At 34.9% G+C, this 20,285-nt stretch overlaps 1 protein-coding gene across 6 annotated transcripts; it reads left to right on the top strand.

Moving 5' to 3' along the window:
• Positions 1–4,894: 4,894 nt before the first annotated feature.
• On the top strand, positions 4,895–19,022 carry LOC114312183 (uncharacterized). 6 transcript variants are annotated; one of them, XR_003646771.2, is made up of 7 exons: positions 4,895–5,285; positions 5,409–5,464; positions 5,681–5,735; positions 6,237–6,317; positions 6,397–6,637; positions 16,240–16,323; positions 18,661–19,022. XR_003646771.2 is itself a non-coding variant. In XM_028258388.2 (6 exons), the coding sequence occupies exons 1-5, from the start codon at positions 5,078–5,080 to the stop codon at positions 6,630–6,632; spliced, it is 636 nt and encodes a 211-aa protein (XP_028114189.2). In that variant the 5' UTR covers positions 4,895–5,077; the 3' UTR covers positions 6,633–6,637; positions 18,661–19,022. The 6 variants fall into 6 exon arrangements, 4 of the variants coding, with proteins under 4 accessions (XP_028114189.2, XP_028114190.2, XP_082722461.1 ...); XR_014327598.1 differs by having other exon boundaries at positions 18,658–19,022; XM_028258388.2 differs by lacking the exon at positions 16,240–16,323.
• The last annotated feature ends 1,263 nt before the right edge of the window (positions 19,023–20,285 follow it).

Genomic DNA, 20,285 nt, shown 5'->3' with positions numbered 1-20,285 from the left:
CCATGACCACATTGTCAATAATTGCTCCACCTTCCACGTTAGCCCCACATGCAAACCTTGCTTCTTAGTTGATGGTCTCTAACTTCTAATGATAACAATTCACTATGGACTTGGGCACGTGTCCTTCATTGGCTGGACCACCTGTCGACAAGGCTTGACAAAAATAGGTGCAAACAAACACGTAACTTCACGTTTTCCTCATTTGCTTCATGGTGAAGCTTTTGACCATTAATGGAGGTGAGCTTCCTTGAAGCTTCCTCATCTTCTTCTCTATGTTTTTGGGTTCTTCTTCTTTCTTTTTTAAGCTTTTTTATCATTCTGCAAGCTTCTTCTTTCTTTTACACATTTAACATGTGATGCTTCATTGCTAAGTATAAAGCTTCTGGTGCTTGATGGAATTGGGTTTGGATTTTTCAGCACCCCCCTCAAACCCAATTCAGTGGGTTTCTTCATTTTTTCAATAGCCGTAAGCATTTTGCTATGAGGATTTTTACTCTTGACCTCAAGTGTTTGTATGCCACATATTTGATTATTCTCTTGTACTTATGGTGGACCATTAGTGTTGTATTCTTAAGTTGTTTTCTAGTATGAGCATTGCACTGGACTTTCTTCATTCTTAGACATTCAGTGAATGGTTTATCTTGATGGCTTTTCCACTTTTCCACTTTGCCTTTTGTTGAGATTCTTCAATTATTGTCGAATCATTGCCTATGAAGAGGTATAATAATTCAAAGTCTTCAGTTAGAACCGCTTCACTATACACACCGTTCGCGCAGTCATTCTTGCACTTGAGTGGTCTATGTGACTTTGTTGAGCTATAATCGCCTTAGATCTCTGATTATGGATCTATCTCGTTTAGTTCTCTCTGGAAGACATAAAAAACAGGGGATGACTTCTATTAGAATATATTCATGAGTGTTTTGATTAGTTTCCCTTGATGAATTATTGAGATCTTTGCATATCTCATGGATTAACTTGTTCAAATCAAAAGGGTTTCGATAGATCAACTTTTCTAGCTTTCTACAGGTAGATTCCAAATTGTTGGAACTTGTGGATTCAAGTTCATTAATGGGTGAATCCTAGAATAAGAGTGGGCTTTGAAGATTGAGAAGAGTCTTTGGGTGATCTTGTGTGGATTTATAAGTGGGTAGACTTGGTGAGATCTTTTGTAATCTTCATTCTCATCTTAGTGAATTTATTCACTTTTTTGGGTTGTGATTTTGTTTTATCACAATTGGAGGAGTTCAATTGTGATTTTTTTTTTCTACGATAAGTTGGTTGTGTTCAATTATGAATTGCTCGAATTCAATCTAAATCAATTCCTCTTGATTTGTTGATTTAGATTGAGTTTTTGTTTGGGAATTTGGGAAATTGACTGTAATCATATATCACCAATCCCTGCTTAGGTTTTTTCAATATATAGGATATTAATAAAATACTTGAGTGTCTATCCTAAATAACAATTATATATATATATATATATATCTAAACGGTCTTGTTTAGTTTCAAATTGAAATAATAACTATAAAAACATGGACCAACCTATTAAAAGCCAAAACCAAATGAGGTATTGAGAAAATCAAACTAAACATTACAAATTGGTCTAAATAGAACAATTTGCAATTTTTCAAATTTTTTTTTTGTTCAGCCCTACACCAAACATGGGCATTACTTCAATACCACATTAAGGTTTTTAAGGTTTGCTTTTTCTGGTAATTTTTTTGTTAGTTTATTTTCATCTTTAGTGATTTTTTTTCCTTCAAAAAAACTCTAGGCTTCTAGATTTTGTTGAATAAGATGAACGAAAAATTAAAAAGTTTAGAAAAGTCAAAAATAAATAAAAAATGGGCAAATTACATTAACGGTCCCTATAGTTTGGGACTTGTGTCACTTTGATCCCTGAGTTTTCAATTGTAACACATTTGACCTTGAATTTTGAATCTTGTTCCAAATAAGAACAATTGAATATACCATTACTCAATTTCAAGGGCAAAGTCGTCAATTTGATAAAATATAAACTAATTTGACAAAAATAAATGTCAAAAAAATATTTTTGAATTTTTTAAAATTATTTCTACCTACCAAAGACAAAATTATGTAAAATTGATAAATCTTTTACACATTTATTTATTTTACCAAATTAATTTTTATTATGTGTTTAGATGATGATCATGTAATGGATGATTGTTTTTATTTTCATTAAATTAGTTTCTATTTTTTCAAAAGTCAAATATGGCGACAACTTTGATATCATTATTAAACCAATCCATTAAATCAAAAAATCCAAAACTAAAAAATTTCATATATTAAATATATCGATTACACATTAAAAGCTTAACAACCACCCATTACATGATCATCATTTAAACACATAATAAAAATTAATTTGATAAATAAATAAATGTGTAAAAGATTTATCAATTTTACATAATTTTATCTTTGGTGGGTAGAAATAATTTTTAAAAATTCAAAAATATTTTTTTGACATTTATTTTTGTCAAATTAGTGTATATTTTATCAAAATGATGACTTTGTCCTAGAAATTGAGCAATAGTATCTTCAATTGTCCTTATTTGAAACAAGATTTAAAATTTGTATAAGTCAAATGTGTTACAATTGAAAAGTTAAGAACCAAAGTGACACGAGCCCCAAACTATATGGATTGTTAGTGTAATTCGCCCATAAGAAAAAGTGAACTTTTTTGGATTATTTTTGGCTTTTTTCAATTTTTTTATAGATTTTATTTTATTTTTTTTACTTTTTTAATTTGTGTACATAAAGTGGATTCAATTAAAAAAAATTGATGTAATTTAAAGAAAAAAAATCACTAAAACCAAATAGAAAAAAAAGAAAAAAAAAGTGCTTATTTCGAACATCCCAAACAGCCTTCGAAAAATAAAATCCCTAATTGTGTTTGGTTTGGTTTTGAAATCAATTTTAAATGATAAATTTTTAAAAAAAGTTTTCAAAATTTAAAAATTTATTTGGTTATATATTTTGAAAATAATTTTGTAATTTTGTAGTTGGGGTTTTGCAATATAGAGTTTTGTAGTTTGGAATAATATGTAGTTTTTTGGGAGAATTATCTATCAGTGGAATCAGGAAAAATAATTTACCAAAAAGTGAAAAAGTTTGTAATTTTGATTATTAATATTTATAATGTTTATCATCTTTTTGTAATATATATTTGTTATAAAATCACTGATGTGTTTTTTTGTTATTGACTAGATAGTGTGAGCGAAAAAATATTGATTAATGTGCAGAATAAAAGAGAATGAGAGAGGAGATAGAAAAGTGATTAAAAATAATTTTAAAAAAAAATTATAAACCAAACAAATTTTAGGTTTTAAGTTCTTAAAAATTGATTTGAAAACTAGGCCTAATCACAGAGGGGTAGCCTCTCAGACTAGGCCCTAAGGAGCCGAGGCTCCAGAGGTCACCCAGTGCTATAGAGCATGGCCACTCAATCATGTCGCGATAAGTTGTGGACTCACACATAGGTCGGGCTTTGAATCCACACTCTTGACACTAGGTATGGTTTGCCCAGGCCTAAAAGGTTCGTCCTACCAACCGTATGTGTTGTTACTCGGATAATTAACTCTTAAAAATCTTACGATCTTACCAAGTTGCTACAACCCATAGATTTGATTTGAAAACTAAGGCAAACACAAGAGTTTGGATCCTCTCCAATAAGCTCTCTCCAGTGTTTCCTCCGAGGGACGGTCTAGATTGAGCCACGTCACCCACTTAACAATTGATAGATCAGATTGCTTCAATAAAAAAATAAAATTCAAAATTTCCACAAAACAAAGTCCTTCTTTTCTCTACTTAGGAACTCAAACTCCATGAAGAGAGAGGGAAATAACAGGGAAGAGGAAGACAACGACCACTGCCACGTACACCGGCGGAAGCGGAGGCAGCCATATCCCAATCCTTGAGACCGAGAAGGATTTCCATGGAAGCAATAAGAAACTTCACATGGAAGCATTTTCTATTGGTAAGATCCGTTTGGGTTCATTTGGAATGTGGATTGATTTTTTAGCTATTTTAACTTGGGGTTAAAAAGTCTTGTTTGGGATAGGTTTTTTGGTTTTTTAAACTTTTGTGAGAGAAAAAATGAAATAATTATAGTTTGGATGTGATGTTTTGTCTTATTGGGCTAAAAAGTCTATTTTGTCATCTTGTGGGTAAAATAACCAAAAAAGTCTGGCATGCCAAACGAAAGCTTTGTATTCACCAGACTTGAAGAAAACCAGATATTATATCTTTCTCATTTTCCTTACTCTAGCATGCCAGTAGAAAGTTTTTAGAACAAGTAAAGATCAATCTTTCTTCTCTACGCCGTCAACTTATTATCTTCTAAAAATTATATAAATTGTTGTAATTTTGACGCACATGGTCGAGAAGAGTGATAGTGTTTCTGCAAAACTGGGTAAAAATTCATCAACTGATCGTCCAACCAGTCAATAGACTGGTCAACCACCAAGGAAAAATTTGATTTTTTTTTTTTTTTTTTTTTTTTTTTTTTTTTCGTATTGAAACAATCTAAGCCACCTATTGTTGGGTGGGGGGATGTGAGCCAATCTAAGTCGTCCCCAAAAAAAGCACCCAAGACATGTACTACAGAGAATTTGAACTCCAAACAATCTGAGTTGTCTATTGTTAAGTGGGAGATGTGGGCCAATCTAAAGAGAAGCATCGGAGACATAGGCACTTGGAGGATCCGAACTCCAAACAAATACGCATTTTTGGAGTAAGAATCTTTTGTCTTTAAATATTTATGTCCTCGTAACTCAAATCACTCACAACTATGAAATTATATAAAAATTTAAAAATTTAAAAATTCCAAGACATATGTAATAATTATAAGGTATTTAAGACCAAGTAGATAGGAATATTTGGGGAGAGGAATCCTTGGCCCCATTTTTGTTAAGCCTACTCTAAACCTTCTGAGAAAGGCTGATAGTACATATACGTCATCACGATCGTATGAAAACCCTAAAACCCTAAATTTGAGAGAGAGAGAGAAAGAGAGAAAGGGGATAGAGATATCTAAACCTAGAGTGAGGTAAGAGCAATGGAGGGAGGTGGGAGTGACAATATACTAGTCCCAGAATCAGTAATAGAGGTAGTGAAGAGAATATCTTCTAACATGGAAGAATTCAGAACCCATTTCGTCGACTTCTTGTCTCTCTGCGACCCTCAAGTTCTCTCTGAAATGCTTCCTTTACAACGTGCTCAGTCTCTCCTCTTGCTCGCCAAGGCCACTACAACTCTCTTCACCTGTAAATTCTTCCTCTCCGTTACTCCATTTTTCTGTTGCTATTTTTGGTTTTAATTTCATTTTTTTTTCTTTATTTTCTTAAAATCTGAATTTGAATTTGAATTTGAATTGGACTTGGTTTCAGTGAAATTGAGGTGCAGTGGTGTTTGCTCAGATGACCACCCTGTGAAATCAGAGCTTGTATGTTTTTCTATCTGTTCTTTTCGTTTTCCTTTTTTAATTTTTGCCTTTAATCAAATGGGCTTCTATTAATTGAGAGTTTGATAAAAGTTTCCCTCTTTCCTTGATTTGTTCAGAAAATTTGGCCTGCTGTGTATTGTTTTAAATATTTTTTTTTTGTTTTGAATTTGATCAATTAATTCAAGGGCTTTTAGTTTGTGTTTTCTGTATATGTAGGAGAGATTAAGGTTGTATCAAGAAAAACTACAACGGTTCATTGATTTGAGTAAAGGTACTCTTCCTTCCCTTAACCTTCTTACAAAAGGAAAAAAAGAAATGAAAATTTGAATCTGGTTTATGATATAATTTTCATTTTCCAAAATTTTCTTAGACTAAACAAACAATAGTAAAGTGGTTCTAGGCCCATTTGCTCGGACTTCTTTCCCCTTAGATTTTAGCCAATGAAAAATCTAGGCTGCAACATTTTATTTCTTGCATCTTCTTAGCAACATGTGGTCCTTACCTTGAATTTGTATATTCAATGACATGGCATTGGCAATGACATTTTTGGAATCATCTAGGCAATAGTTAGCCATCTAGTTATATATCAAAGTACAAATAGGCCACATCATTTGAAAGGAAGAATTTTAGGTTTATGGCATTTGTACGTTTATTTGGAATTCAATTTCATTCATAATTTTTTAATTGGCTTATTGTTACTTTGATTTATAAGTTTGGTTGATATTTATCATTTTCCTAACATCGATTACAAATTCTCTATTTGTCCGTGAAGCGCCGCTAAGACCTTCAACTACCTTGAATTACCAGGCAGCAACACGTTTTATTGAGCATTCATTGCCCGATCTTACTTCAGGTAGCTGATCAATCAATTTCTTGTCAGTGGCAGCTTTCTTTATGTTTTGATCCTGTTTGAAAGATTTTTATTTTTGCAGAGCAGAGGCAAAGTATGAGGGATATCAGTAGAGGAGAGGGCCCAAAGATTAAGTATGTGGAGAGAAGTGTCCACAAGAAGAGAAAATGTCAGTCATCTGGGCAACAATCTGTCCGTACTGCTACCCAGGAATTTCTTGAGAAAGCAGCCCGTGAGCTTCTTGGTGATAATAAAAATGGTTTTAAGGGACCTCTGCAGCCTGAGGATTTAGATGAAGATGACCTATCCATGGATTGACACTGGTACTTTTATATTTATATTCACATTTTTTTAATTTTTTTTTTTTTTTTTTTGGGTTGTGGGGGGGGGGGGGGGAATTTGTCTTTCATTTTTATTAATTGGTTGGTGCTCTTGCCACAATCTCCAGTGAAGGGTCTTGTATGGTTGTATTCATCTTGATTTATATGTGAACTGTATTGATTCTTATTGACAATGTAGTGGCTAAGTCTTTATCTTAGGTGGAGTAACCATGCTTGACATTCATTGGGTTTATATCTTTTCTAGTTAAGGTGAGCTTTTGTACCTGGATTCAAATTTACAAATTTCGAAGGGGCATTTTATTGGATTTCTACATTAAATTTTCGGAAGATCGATAACAGCTGGAATAAAGTAGAAACAAGATATTCTACGATTACATAGAACCGAGGAATGAGACCATCTTGTGCTCATTCTAAGTTTCTTACAATCTCCCCTCTAATTTAGTGAGTTGGAGTGCTGGATGTTGTGTATAGAAAAGTTTTGTTATGCAAAATCCTGAACATACATCACTGATTAATAGTGAATTGAACCTATTGAAGGGGATGAGGGCTTGCGCATTTGGCCCATCACTTCTTTGCACCCGTACTTGCCATGCACTGAATTGCTGAATTGGAATACTACATGGCCATGGTTCACAATTTTATTTCAATGTGTTGCTTTGATTAATGTGAAAACAAAGACATTTCGGAAATGTATACGAAGCATTTCAAATTTTCGAGGGACAAAAGAATCTGAAAATACATTGAATTGTTTGGAAACATAATTTGGAACCTATCTAAACTAAACATATAAAAGCCTAACTATTGATTAATCAAACCAAACCAATCCAAATCAAACCAAGCCTTAAGTCCCATCAAATGGGGTCGGTTACATGAATTCTTCTTCTTCACGCGGCCCTATCAAAGGTCATTTTATTAGTTAAATTAAGTAGATCCATATCTCTATTTACAATGCTAACCAACGTTAATGTAGGCCTACCCCGTCCCCTACCACTTCCATCTACCATTATAATATCGCATTTCTTCACTACTGCCTCTGTTGGTCTCCGTTGAATATGACCAAACCATCTCAATCGATTCTCTCTCAACTTATCTTCTATCGGTGCTATTCCTACCCATTCCCGAATACATTCATTCATAATTCTATTTTGACTAGTCTTGCCACACATCCACCTTAGCATTCTTATCTCAGCCACTCTCATCTTATCTACATGTTGTTTCTTGGTTACCCAACACTCCGTCCCATACAACATCGCCAGTCTAATAGCTGTTCTATAAAACTTACCCTTAAGTCTAGTGGGTATTCGTTTATCACACAGTACCCCAGACGCACTTCTCCACTTACACCATCCCGCCTTAATCCTATGGGCTATATTCGCATCAATCTCCCCTGCTGTTGTGATAATCGACCCTAAATAACAAAAATATTCACTCTTAGGCAGTTTTTGGTTCTCAATCTGCACTTCTCCTCTGCTTTCATTGTTATTGTTATTAAATTTACACTCCATGTATTCTGTCTTAGTTCTGCTTATCCGGAATCCTTTAAATTCAAGAGTTTTTCTCCAAATCTCCAATTTTATATTAACTCCTTCTCTAATCTCATCCACTAGCATTATATCGTCTGCAAAAAGTATACACGCACGTCATCCTAGATATTTCTCGTCAACTCATCCATAACTAAAGCAAAAAGATAAGGACTTAAGGTAGATCCTTGGTGTAACCCTACAGTGATAGGAAATTCATTTGTCTCTCCAGCAGGCGATCTAATAGTGGTTACCACCCCTTCATACATGTCCCTAATCACATCAATGTAACCTTTTGTCACCTTTTTCTTCGCTAACACCCACTATATTATATCTTGGGGCACTCTGTTATATGCTTTCTCAAGATCGATTAACACCGTATGAATGTCTCTTGTATTTTCTTTATACTTTTCTATTACTCTCCTCAAAAGATAGATCGCTTCCATTGTTGACCTGCCAAGCATAAACTTAAATTGATTCTCTGACACCTTTGTTATATTTTGCAATCGGCGTTCTATCACCGTCTCCCACACTTTCATTATATGACACATTAGCTTGATTTCTCTATAGTTGTTGCAATTCTGGACATCTCCTATATTCTTATAGATTGGCACTAACATACTCTTCCTCCACTCATTTGGCATGTTCCTAGTCAACAAAATTTTGCTAAACAACCTAGTCAACCAAGCAATCCATTTTTTACCCAAACACTTCCAAGCTTTAATAGGGATATCATCTGGTCCTAAAGTCTTATTTGATTTCATCTTCTTAAGTGCAATTTCCACTTCAAAGTTCCGAATCCTGCGATAGAACCTACATTCTTGGTTTATCGTATTGCTGGCTATTTCTTCCCTTATTGCCGTACCTCCATGTTCCTCATTTAATAGTTTCTCAAAATAGTTCTTTCATCCTTTCCTTAATCTCTTCATCTCTCACCAATACCTTAGAATCCTCACTCTTGATGCACTTAACTTGATTAAAATCTCTTGTTTTCTTTTCCCGTATCTTAGCAAGTTTGTATACCCTTTTCTCTCCCTCCTTACTATCTAGTCTAGTGTATAGGTCTTCATAAGCTTTCAACTTAGCCTCTCTCACTACTTTTTTGACCTCCTTATTAGCCAATTTATAGCTCTTAAGGTTTTCCTCAGTTCTATCATTTTGTCACTTTTTAAAGCACTCTTTTTTTGCCTTCACTACCGCTTGAACCTCTTTCCTCCACCACCAAGTTTTCCTAGAGCTGGGTCCCGTTCCTTTCGACTTTCCAAGCACTTCCCTTGAGATTCTCCTCATACAATTGGCCATCGAGTTCCACATACTGTTAGCATCATCTTCCAAGTCCCAAGTACCTTCCTTATTCATTCTATTTTTAAATATTTCTAATTTATCCCCTTCTAGGTCCCACCATCTCGTCCTATGACGTCCACCATCCTTCCAAACTTGGTATTGTCCTCTAAAACATAAATCTAGTATCAAAATCCTATGTTGAGACGTCAGGCTCTCTCCAGGAATCACCTTACAATCATTGTATTTTAGACAGTCCACTTTCCTCACTAAGACGTACTCTATTTGACTCTTAACTGACCCACTCTTAAAGGTTATCAAATGCTCCTCCCTATTCTTATACATAGTATTGGCCACCACCAGGTCAGAAGCCAACGCAAAATCTAACATACTCTCTCCAGCCTCATTTCTGTCACCAAAACAGTATTCACCATGCACCCTTTCATAGCCTAGTTTATCTATGCCTACATGGCCATTAAAATCTCCACCTATAACCAGGTTCTCTCTTATGGGTATCTCCTGTAAGATATCATCCATTTGCTTCCAAAAATCCCTCTTAGTCTGATCATCTAATCCTACTTGAGGGACGTATGCACTAATAACGTTCACTATATTCCCTCCAATAACTTGTTTAACTAACATAATTCTATCTCCTTTCCTAAAGACCGCCACTACATTCTCCACAAGACCCTTGGCAATTAAGATTCTTACCCCATTCCTGCATCTATCCTTACCACTATAATACAGTTTAAAACTGGTATCCTCAGTTTTCCTAGCTTTCTCACCCGTCTACTTAGTTTTTTGTACGCAAGTTATACAAACTCTCCTCCTAATCATAACATCTACCAACTCCATCGTCTTACCAGTTAAGGTTTCTATATTCCAAGTGGCTACCCTAAATCTATAGTCTTGGACTAAATTCTTTACCCACGCTCGTCTAGAAAACGCGGGAACCTTTGCCCATTTTTCACTGCACTTAGGCATTGATGCGGCACCCCTTGCTTACTTTTCGAAACATCCAGAGGCAAGCGCAACGTGTCACTTGAGGGGAACAACCTAGCATTTAAACAATTCAAAGTAGGATTCATTGTCATAAGGGATTCGAGTAGCTTTTTTACGTATTGGCTGTCGGCTACCTAACACACAACCCTTCTCCTTAACCCGGGCTTGGGACCAACGGAGTTGTTAACAACCCCGGCGGAGTTTTGATTAATTAAACATATTGAAATTTATATAGTCATTCACATTGTGATTGTGGGAGGTGAATTGGGAAAATGGCAGACGTTCAGATGGGTTGGAGACCACTGAAGGTGGAAGAGGAGAGATCCAAGACAACCTTAGCATAGAGAGAGGGTGGCAATGGAGAGCTCTATGCTAGACATGAGCAAAAGGACGTTTAGTGTATCAACTTCAAGGGGTTGGCCTAGTGGGTACAACTTGGGGCCTAAGGGTGTGCTCTCTTTAAGTCTCAGGTTCAACTCCCATTTGGAGCAATCTGCTTCTTGGGGCCACGCCTGTAGGTTTTGCTTGAGATTTGCCCGATTCACGTAGAGGGGGCGCTTTGCAGGAGTCCTGGGATTAGTTGAGTTGCGTGTAAGCTGGCTTGGACATTCGGTCATCAAAAAAGAAAAAAAGAAAAAAAAAGGAGTTTAGTGTATCGATTTGCATGTGAGCTCTCTTTTATATAGGGTGACAAGCTAGGGAAAGCCAACTGAGCTGATGATAGGTGGCTGAACACCCTTGTTAAGCAAAATGGAGGGAACTTTGGTCAACTCTGCAACCTCATTGAGGCCTTGAGGGACGTAGCATATGTGGTGTGAACAAGTGGTAGGTATGATACGTCCCCATTTGTTGTGTCAGAATTGCTCAAAGGTTATGATACGACCGTTGAGGTATTCACATGTCTTAGACAAAGGTTCTCTCTCTCTAAGTCTAGTATGATCTCGTCTTGTCACTGATGGTAAGCTTAGTGAGTGTTTAGACGAACCCTTGAATTGTATCCTTCGATCCGTAGGTCCTCTAGTGGTCTCGAGTGAGGTACTCTCAGCTTAGGTAGTAGTTATGTTACATAGACTTGGGTATGGGTGTTGGGTGCGGGTGTGTAATCTAGAGGTTGAACTCATCAAACTCTAAATTTAAGGGTAAGTGGACTCGGCAAAAAAATATCGTATTTTTATATTTTTAATTTATTATGTGAGACAAAATAGTATTATATGTAATATACAATAAAGACATTTATAGTAATTATACAATAATATGTACACATATTAATAGTGTTAAATACAAATATATATAAGAAGTGTTCGATGAAAAATATCCAACATATATCGCATACCCTTATCCAAGTGTTGGGTGTTCGACATAAGTATTTGATTTATTTTGAAGAGTTCGTGTAACATAGGTGAGTAATGACTTCAATTTTGCGGATTGTTAGATCAAAGCATGCTCCATGAGAGTTGTTAGCAAGCCAAGCACATTGAGCGAGCTTGAGGTTCTGGGTGTGTAGAAGTATGAGATCTTTGGATGTGGCTTGTCGGTGGTGACTTTGGTTGTCCAAGTGTTGGCGCTCGATTGGGTCACATGCCATCTTGGACATGTACATGTTGTGCTAAAGTCTTGTTGGATCAACCATTCAAAGGGTGACGTGGTGGTGCCACATGGCATGGCTGAATATATGTGCCTTACACATAAAAGAATGAGTGTAAAATTTTAAAAAATCAATGTTTTTATGAACAAAAAATTGTTAATTATTATCGAATAACTCAATTTTATTGAACACAAGTAGATGATTTTGAAAGTGTAGGATCCCAACAAAATAAGGTTTAAAATTTACATAGACAATAATAATATTAGTGTTACTTGTAAGTTTTCTGAATGAATTCTGTATATTCAATTGTGTCCATAATACAAAGGTACAACTAAGTTATATAGACCTAATCTAAAAAGGAAATAAGAATAAAACTATATTCTACAATCAATCTAATGTTCACACAATCAATCTAATATATTTACATATTATTCTCACATTACTATGTTACTAATTATACTATTTATGGGTCCTGCTAATGACAACCCTAAGGGTTGTCAGTAAGGAATGCAAAATGCAAAAATATTTATAATCCCAAATTCCCAATACACTTACACATATCCCAAAATACATATTTTTATACATTTTTCACACATTACAATACACTTTTTACCCATTTTCTAACACTAGCATTTTCTAATATTTATTAATATGGTAAAATCCAATCTTATATATATATATATATATATAATTCTTGAAAACAAATTATAAAAGCATTTATAAAAAATCCTAAATTCATGTCGTCAAAACTTATTTATTTCAGCATATTGCATTTTGTTTTGGTGTGTTTTTCTATGTTTTGATGGAAACACTAGAATTTCATTATTCCACTAGTGTTTCATTTGCGTCTCTTACGAAGTGGAAACTTTACGGTTGTTTCAATGAAACAAATGGAAATTTTGTTTTTTGTGTAGGGTTAGTTGTTTCCACCAAACCAAAATAGCTAGTTGCGTGGCAATGGCTATAGAAGAATGAGACATGCATTTGATGTAGGATGGCCTGAGAATACAAATTACATAACGGAAAAGGAATGATCCAATCAAATAAAATAAACCATAACCCTAAAAAACAAAGAAATTCTCTCAATTTAATTTCATCATCAAATGCTAAAAAAACTTTACTACATAATGGCTTATTTATGGGCAACCAAGAAGACACTAATTAATGAGTTTCCAAAATAAAACATGGCAATAATTAAAAATCCTAAGTAAGAATTTCCAAAATAAAATAAGAATAGTGAAATCTTAAGTAATATTATAATAATGTAACAATTTCTAAAATCCTTATCTTTCTGAAAATCTCCAAATCCTTCCTCATCCAATGCCTTTTCTATTCGCATCATTTCTCCTCAGCTGCGAAAAACTCTTCGGAGAGTAAGAGAAGTCATCTAGGAAATGAAGCTTATGCCTGAAAACAACATTTTGACCCTTGATCGCATCCATCATAAGAAATCCAACAGAGGACTGACAAGAAGCAATTACATAAGTAGGTAGTAGACAAGCATCAACAATTCTTGGAGAAACACCATCAAACAAAACAATAGGCTGCAAGGTTCCTCAATCAAGTAGTACCATATTCTCCATATGAAATATTGAGCCAATATTTAAAGTAAAAAAAAGAGTGAATAAAATATGCATGTGGTCTATATTCAAGAAGGACAACAATACACCCATGAGATGTCAACATGAAATATGTGAATGAATTAGACACGGGGTGCACCAAAGTCACATGCAAGCCCTGATGTTTAAGAGAATTTAGAATATCAGCTAAAGGGCTACTAACTTCAAGCATGTAATCGGATAAAGTAACAGAGTGAATGGATTGAGGGGATTGTCCATACTAAAATCTAGCGGATCCGGAATAGCAGGCAAGGACACAAAACCAATGGACTGTTCTTCAAGTGTTACCATAGGTGATGATTCAATGTTAGGTACTGCATAATTACCTCAAGACAATTATTAAGTTGATCTTCTTCTACCAAATAAAGTTCAACTTCTATAGCATCTCCATAGGCATCCTCTAGGTTCTTATATGAATTGACCAACAAGAATATAGTGGTCATGACTAGTTTCAAATTTTAAGAGACTGAAGCTTAACAAAGTAATCGTGGATGCTAGAATCTTGGAATAAGGAATGTTAAGGCAACAAGCAATATTGGGTCCTAGCCTAAAAACATCATCAATGATTCACTCGAATGACCAGACTTCTAGATACTGGATTATTGAAGAAGAGTAAACCATATATGAATAATAAACTAACAATGCTTGCTTGGTGACCAAATACAATACAGTCAAATGCCAGCTTTCTGGGACATACAAACATTAATTGGCAGTATCAATTATATGAGGGGAAAACACAAGAAAATATCAAAATAGTCAAACTATTATCACATCCACAAAACAGTATATGACACAAACTGGAAACATTTGATAAAGATACAAGTTATATGCATGTACAAGACAAACATGCCTAAAACTCCTAGAACCTAATACAGAGCCGCACAAATATTTAATCCTAACTTGATTAAACACAAGCAACAAAAACCACAAACTCAAAACCCAGTTCATATCAATTCTTCAAATCAACTATGTATGTTTGTATAAATATACATATGCAAGAGAGAGCACTCAAATCTGAATATTAGATTAAGAAATCAGTGAGGCCTTGAAAGAGTTTAGATCTGAATATGAGATTAAGCAACCTCACGATTCGTGACCATATGCTCTGTTGCTTCAAACAAAATAAAATAGTGAGATAGAATATGAACCCTAGATCAATAGAAAACCCGATGAAGCGCAATGTAGTCGGAAAACAATCATTGGTGATTCACCAATGACTCCTCAAACAAGAGCGAATGAAACAACGATTCAATGTTTCACCATCTCTCCTGCCTCACTCTTTTCGGGTCTTTCGAAGGGTTGAGCAAGAGCAACCTTCACCATTTTGGGGTTTTCAAAACATCAAGTGAGATATACAAAATGACTTGCGGGTTTGTAATATGTAATTTGTTTTTTGTCCTTTGATGAAAAATATCTTAAAAACTACTGGTTACTTTTTTTCAAGGTTGTTAAAATCGGGATCTTAGGTAGGATCGGTGAGAGGGTCTGGTGGATCGGATTGTAGGATCGGATCGAGGATTGTAAGATCCTACTTTCTATTAAAAAAAAAGATAAAAATTAAAATTAAAATGATACATATTAAAAATAAGGTGAAAAATCATAAAATCTACGATCCTACTTGCGATCCTACCTACGATCCTATACGATCCTACACGATCCCATGCGATCCTACACGATCCTACTTGCGATTCTGTTGTAACATCGATCCTACAACGATTTTGATCGTTTTGGCAAAGTAGGATCGTAGGATCGTACAATCCTACAATCCGGATCGCGATTTTAACAACCATGCTTTTTTTAACCAACCAAACAATGGAAAATAGAGATTTAATGCCTTCTTCCTCAATTTGCAAGAAGAGGGAGGGGGGAGGAGGAGGGAGGATATTAGAGACTTTAGTCCTTTGGGCATGATTGGAAGGGATAGAAACTTTTGACAAAAGTTCTTGCTACTTGCCTAAAAGTTGTGTTGCTTATGGTGGTGTGTAAGTCCTAGGAAGGTAGATTTTGGTTGTAGTGTTGGTGGCTATAAAAGGACGATTTTAGTATCAAAATTGGTATATGTTGGGGTTTGGTGATTAGTAGAGAGGCTGGATTCGATATTGTATCTCGACACAGTTAGGTTGTTAGTGGCCTCGTTTGGCAACATCAGTTTTTAGCCTAAAAGCTAAAAAGTCACTAAAAAAATCAAAAAACCAACAACTTATACAAAAAAAGTCAAAGATTCATTTTCTCTCTACTTTTTGCACATCTTTTCGTAAAAAATCAAAAAGTCATCCCAAACACACTAGTTTTTTTTACGTCATATTTTAGCCAAAAAGTCAAAAAGTTATTAAAAAAAGCCTATTCCCAAACGAGGACTTAATGGCTCTCCAACTGGCTTTTTTTAATACTTCTAGGGGATTGCATTTGGGAGATCCTTCGTCTCCTCTGCCTTTCATCTTAGATATGGAAGTTTTCAACAGAATGATTGAGAAAAAGTTGTAGGGGCTTCCTTGTATGCTTTGACATGGGACAACCTGATGGATCTTAACTGGTCTCACTTTATGCATATGATACTATTATTTTTGTGCGGCTCAGGTAACAACTCCCTTGCATTCATGGGTTGATGATTTCCATGGCTGGAACCTATATTACATGGCTGGGTACCGGTGTTGAGTGTAGGTATGTGTCTACGTGGCCGATTCATCTAATTCCCATGACCAAGGATTTCTTAATATACCTGTTTTAATTTTTAGGTTAAAATGCTGTTCACAAGGTTCATAGAGCATTTCATGCATAATATCAGGTTTTATTGATAGGTTTTCATGGTAAATTTGAATTACTAAATATGCTTGCTATGTAAATATTTATACATGTTGAACATATATGTCATGCCCTTATCTAGGTGTCGAGTGTTCAACACGGGTACTTTATACATGTAGAATAGTCCATGTGACATAGGCTGGAACCCACGTAAGGAACATTGCGGTGTGCCATCTTAGCTTTGTTTTTCCATTTGCTTGTGTTGCAATGTAGAGTTGTCTTTTCCTTTCATTCTTTTTTTCCTCCCCATTTTTCATGTATTTTTCCTTTCGAACAGATCTTTACCTTTCTCATTTCTTTCTTGTTTTTCTGTTTTTGTCTAATCTTCATTTAAACAATTTTTTGTTTCATTTGTAGGAAGCCAGACCTGTGATATGTTTTGTTTTGCATGGGAATAATAATTTGCGATCTTATCATTGTTGTTCTTTTGGCATGGTTAATGCATAGTAATGGATACACACAGGATTTTTATTTTATTTTTATATCAATTTACAGTAGCATAATGATCTTTGGAACCCTATACAATATTTTTTTTCTTTCTTCACATTTTTTCTCTTCCATTATCAACCTGCCATCACCTCCTGCTACCACCCACCATCCCCACCACCATTACCACCCTATCACATCTCTTTCTACCAAAATCCACCTCACCCATTTTTCTCTCTAAAAAAGCCCACCAACACCACCCTTTCTTTTTCTACAAAAGCCCACCATCACCACCCTTTCTCTCTCTACTAAATCCACTACAACCACCCTCCCTCTCTACTAGCATTAGTATGTAATAGTATGTATATGTATGTATGTAATATATACAATGGATAATTCTTGATTAGAGTATCAGCTGTTAATAGTTTTGTGCAGTTGGGTTGAGGGAAGGGTGGATCCGGATGTGTTCATTTTTTAGATTTTTTGGATGACTTGATTGGTTAGGGGGTTTCCCCCCATATTGTGGTTCTTCTTTGTATTCTTTTCATTAGCATCAGCTTGATGCTGCTCTCAATAAAATTGCTTTTGTTTATCAAAATATATATATATGCAAGGTATAATTGGATTCGGGAAGTAAAATATCAAGAAAATGAAGAAAGAAAGAAAGGGTCTATTTGACATTTTTGCCTTTCATTAATCATGTTCACGTTATTACAAATAAAATGGAATTGTTAGGCTATTTGGGGGACAATGTGCTGACCATGCATTTTATTTGTGAACTCCAAGCTTTAAATGCACAAATTGTTATTGGCCACTTGAGAGGCTATGTATACCAGCTCGAGCTGGCTTCTCATGGTTTGATGATTGTTTTTATCTACTTGACGGAGTATTGTAACTTGCAAGTGTTCTGCGTGGTTCTGATTTCCCCATTTGAGCCAGAATACAGTTTGGACTTCAAGGATTGTCCCATCTATAAATACAGAACCCTGTGGGAGACTTTTACATGCTTGGACAGATCTCTTGAAGAGGCGTTACTCTGCAGAGCTTATTAGTGATTATTTTCTAAGCTTTCTACATATCATTATTTCTTGAGTTTGTGAGAACTTTGGTGGATTCCAAGGCTTTAGTGGATCGTGTTCAGTTCGTGGTGGAGTCCAGAGGTATCATGGGCTCGACACTCAATCATCGATTGAAGAAAGAGATCATGGATTCGTTCAGTACAAGCAGCACACCCGCAAGCTTGTGGATTCAACACCTAAGGCTCATGGATTCGGCTATGTTCCCGTGGTTTTTACCGTTGGAATTTCCATGTTTTGTTGTGTGTGATTGCTTTACTTTATGCTTTATTAATGATTGTGTAATAAGTTAATCAATCCTATTCAATGGGCAAAACCACATCCGTATCGACGTCACGAAAATTTCATTATTTATTCTTTACAAGTCATTGCGGCATGTAATATCAAATTTATACATGTTTCTTAAAATTTTATACCTTTTTCTCATCTCTTTTTTCTTTGTAAGTCATTGTGGCTAGGTAACATCAAATTTATACATGTTTTTGAATTTATAAACCTTTTTCTCATCTTTGTTTTCCTTTACAAATCATTTTTGAACTTCTAGTCAGCACGAAAAGTGTGGAGTTTTGTCTTTCCAATTTCTGTTAACCTTGAAAGTTTGCATTTAAATGGTATTTGTGGTTGAGGACTTGTATAGCTTTAGTTATAATCTGCTTTCTGACAATTCTCTTTTTTCTTTTTTCTTCTCTAGCAGAATCATATGGAGCAGATGTTCTAATGTTGGTGACGAAATTTCAGTTGAGGGGCATTGTTATGCTACTGTTGGCATTTTCCCTAGTGTAAAGGTTGCATATGGAGCATCTGCATATCATTTCTTATGCTACTGTTGGCGTTTTCCCTAGTTTAAAGGTGGTGTTTGCTTTTCTTCTTCTTTTTTTTTTCCCTCCTGCAAAACAGTATCTTGTTGCTTCTAGAACTTTCATAGAGGTGTTGTAAAGTCACTTTCAGTATTTTGATCGTAACCAATTTAGAGATCATAGTAGTTGTCTTACCTGGCTGTACTGATTTCCATAGTCCAGACTGCCTATGCAACACAACTACTTGGTTTTGTTGGCATTTCCAGAGTCTTTAGGTTTTAAATTTGGGTTGTCATTGGCAAATGGATCCACATGTGCGTATAACTACTTTTGGGTATCCAATTCAAAACCCGAGCCTGTGCCAAAAAATTCTCTATGCATGAGTAGCTTTGGAGTTGCACTCTATGCATTTGTTGGGGATCAACCAAAATTGAACTTAACAATAACTGATATAGGGAAGAACATTAGTGAGAAAAAGGAAAGTTGAGGAGTCTCCCTGAATAAATTGTGAGAGGTTGCTGGAACAGAACTGTTGCAGTCATGCAATTAATTTTGAACTTCATGAATAGCTGATTTCAATAATTCATGTGGTTTCAGTCAGTTCAGTTTATATATACATATATATATATATATATATTCAGAATAAATTTGGTCATTTCTTCCCTTCCCAATCTACTTTAGCCGAAGTCTTGAGCATTGGGTTATTTTCATTTATTTTATGTTTATTCATTTGTTCGCGAAAATTGATCCATCATCATTAGTTATGTAGTGGTCGGGTTGTAACCGTCTTCATTCTTCTTCAGAAGTGCCCATATTGATGGGTTTGCATGTAACAACATAATTAAAGCCCTTTCAAACTATGATATGCTCTTTGAGACTTGTAGAAATGATACATTCCTCTAATTTGGGAGCTCTAAAAGAGCACTAATGATGTGGAAAATGAAAAAAGAAAAAAGAAAAAAAGAAACCAAAGCCAAAACATCACATCACATGGGACTTACACATCAATTAGAGCTATTAGAGCTCTTAATTTAGAGCTCTCAATCTTTTTTCTTAAGATTTGGGGGGGGGGGGGGAGAGAATCTATGTGAGATCATTTATAATTTTTTTATCTTGTAATTATTTATAAGAGGATTATGATTTATATTTTTAGAATTGACCGTTGCTAATGCAATTGAGCTACGCACAATCAATTATAAAAATTAAACACAAAATCATGTGTTGCTACTTGCAAGAGCTTTTGTGGTTGTTTCCTGATCAGTTCTGCTTTAATATTTTTCTTGTTGATGTGAGTTTTTTATTTTGACCGAGTGAAATATATAATGATAAGGATTTTTTATTTTTATTTTTATTTTTCATATTACCGAAAGAGTGTTTGTATAATAACAAAGAACTATTCCAAAATACTATTAAAAAAAGTACGTGTGCATCATTCTGGGTGGGTGCAGACATTTACTGACTTTAAATAAATTATTAAATTTTATTTATGTTAGGGATTTTAAATAAATTATTAAATTTTTTA

This window comes from Camellia sinensis, chromosome 4 (assembly GCF_055761805.1).
Source record: "Camellia sinensis isolate YWXY chromosome 4, ASM5576180v1, whole genome shotgun sequence".
In the NCBI taxonomy this organism is placed as follows: Eukaryota; Viridiplantae; Streptophyta; class Magnoliopsida; order Ericales; family Theaceae; genus Camellia; species Camellia sinensis.
Note: the sequence above shows the minus strand (reverse complement) of the source record. Positions and strands in the feature narration are given on the sequence as shown.

What these genes read in the sequence shown, in the direction of transcription:
- LOC114312183 (XM_028258388.2), top strand. Translation starts at nt 5,078, where the DNA reads ATGGAGGGAGGTGGGAGTGACAATATACTAGTCCCAGAATCAGTAATA. An exon ending in CACTACAACTCTCTTCACCT is followed by an intron (nt 5,286 to 5,408) that starts GTAAATTCTTCC and finishes ACTTGGTTTCAG; the next exon opens with TGAAATTGAGGTGCAGTGGT. An exon ending in ATTGCCCGATCTTACTTCAG is followed by an intron (nt 6,318 to 6,396) that starts GTAGCTGATCAA and finishes TTATTTTTGCAG; the next exon opens with AGCAGAGGCAAAGTATGAGG.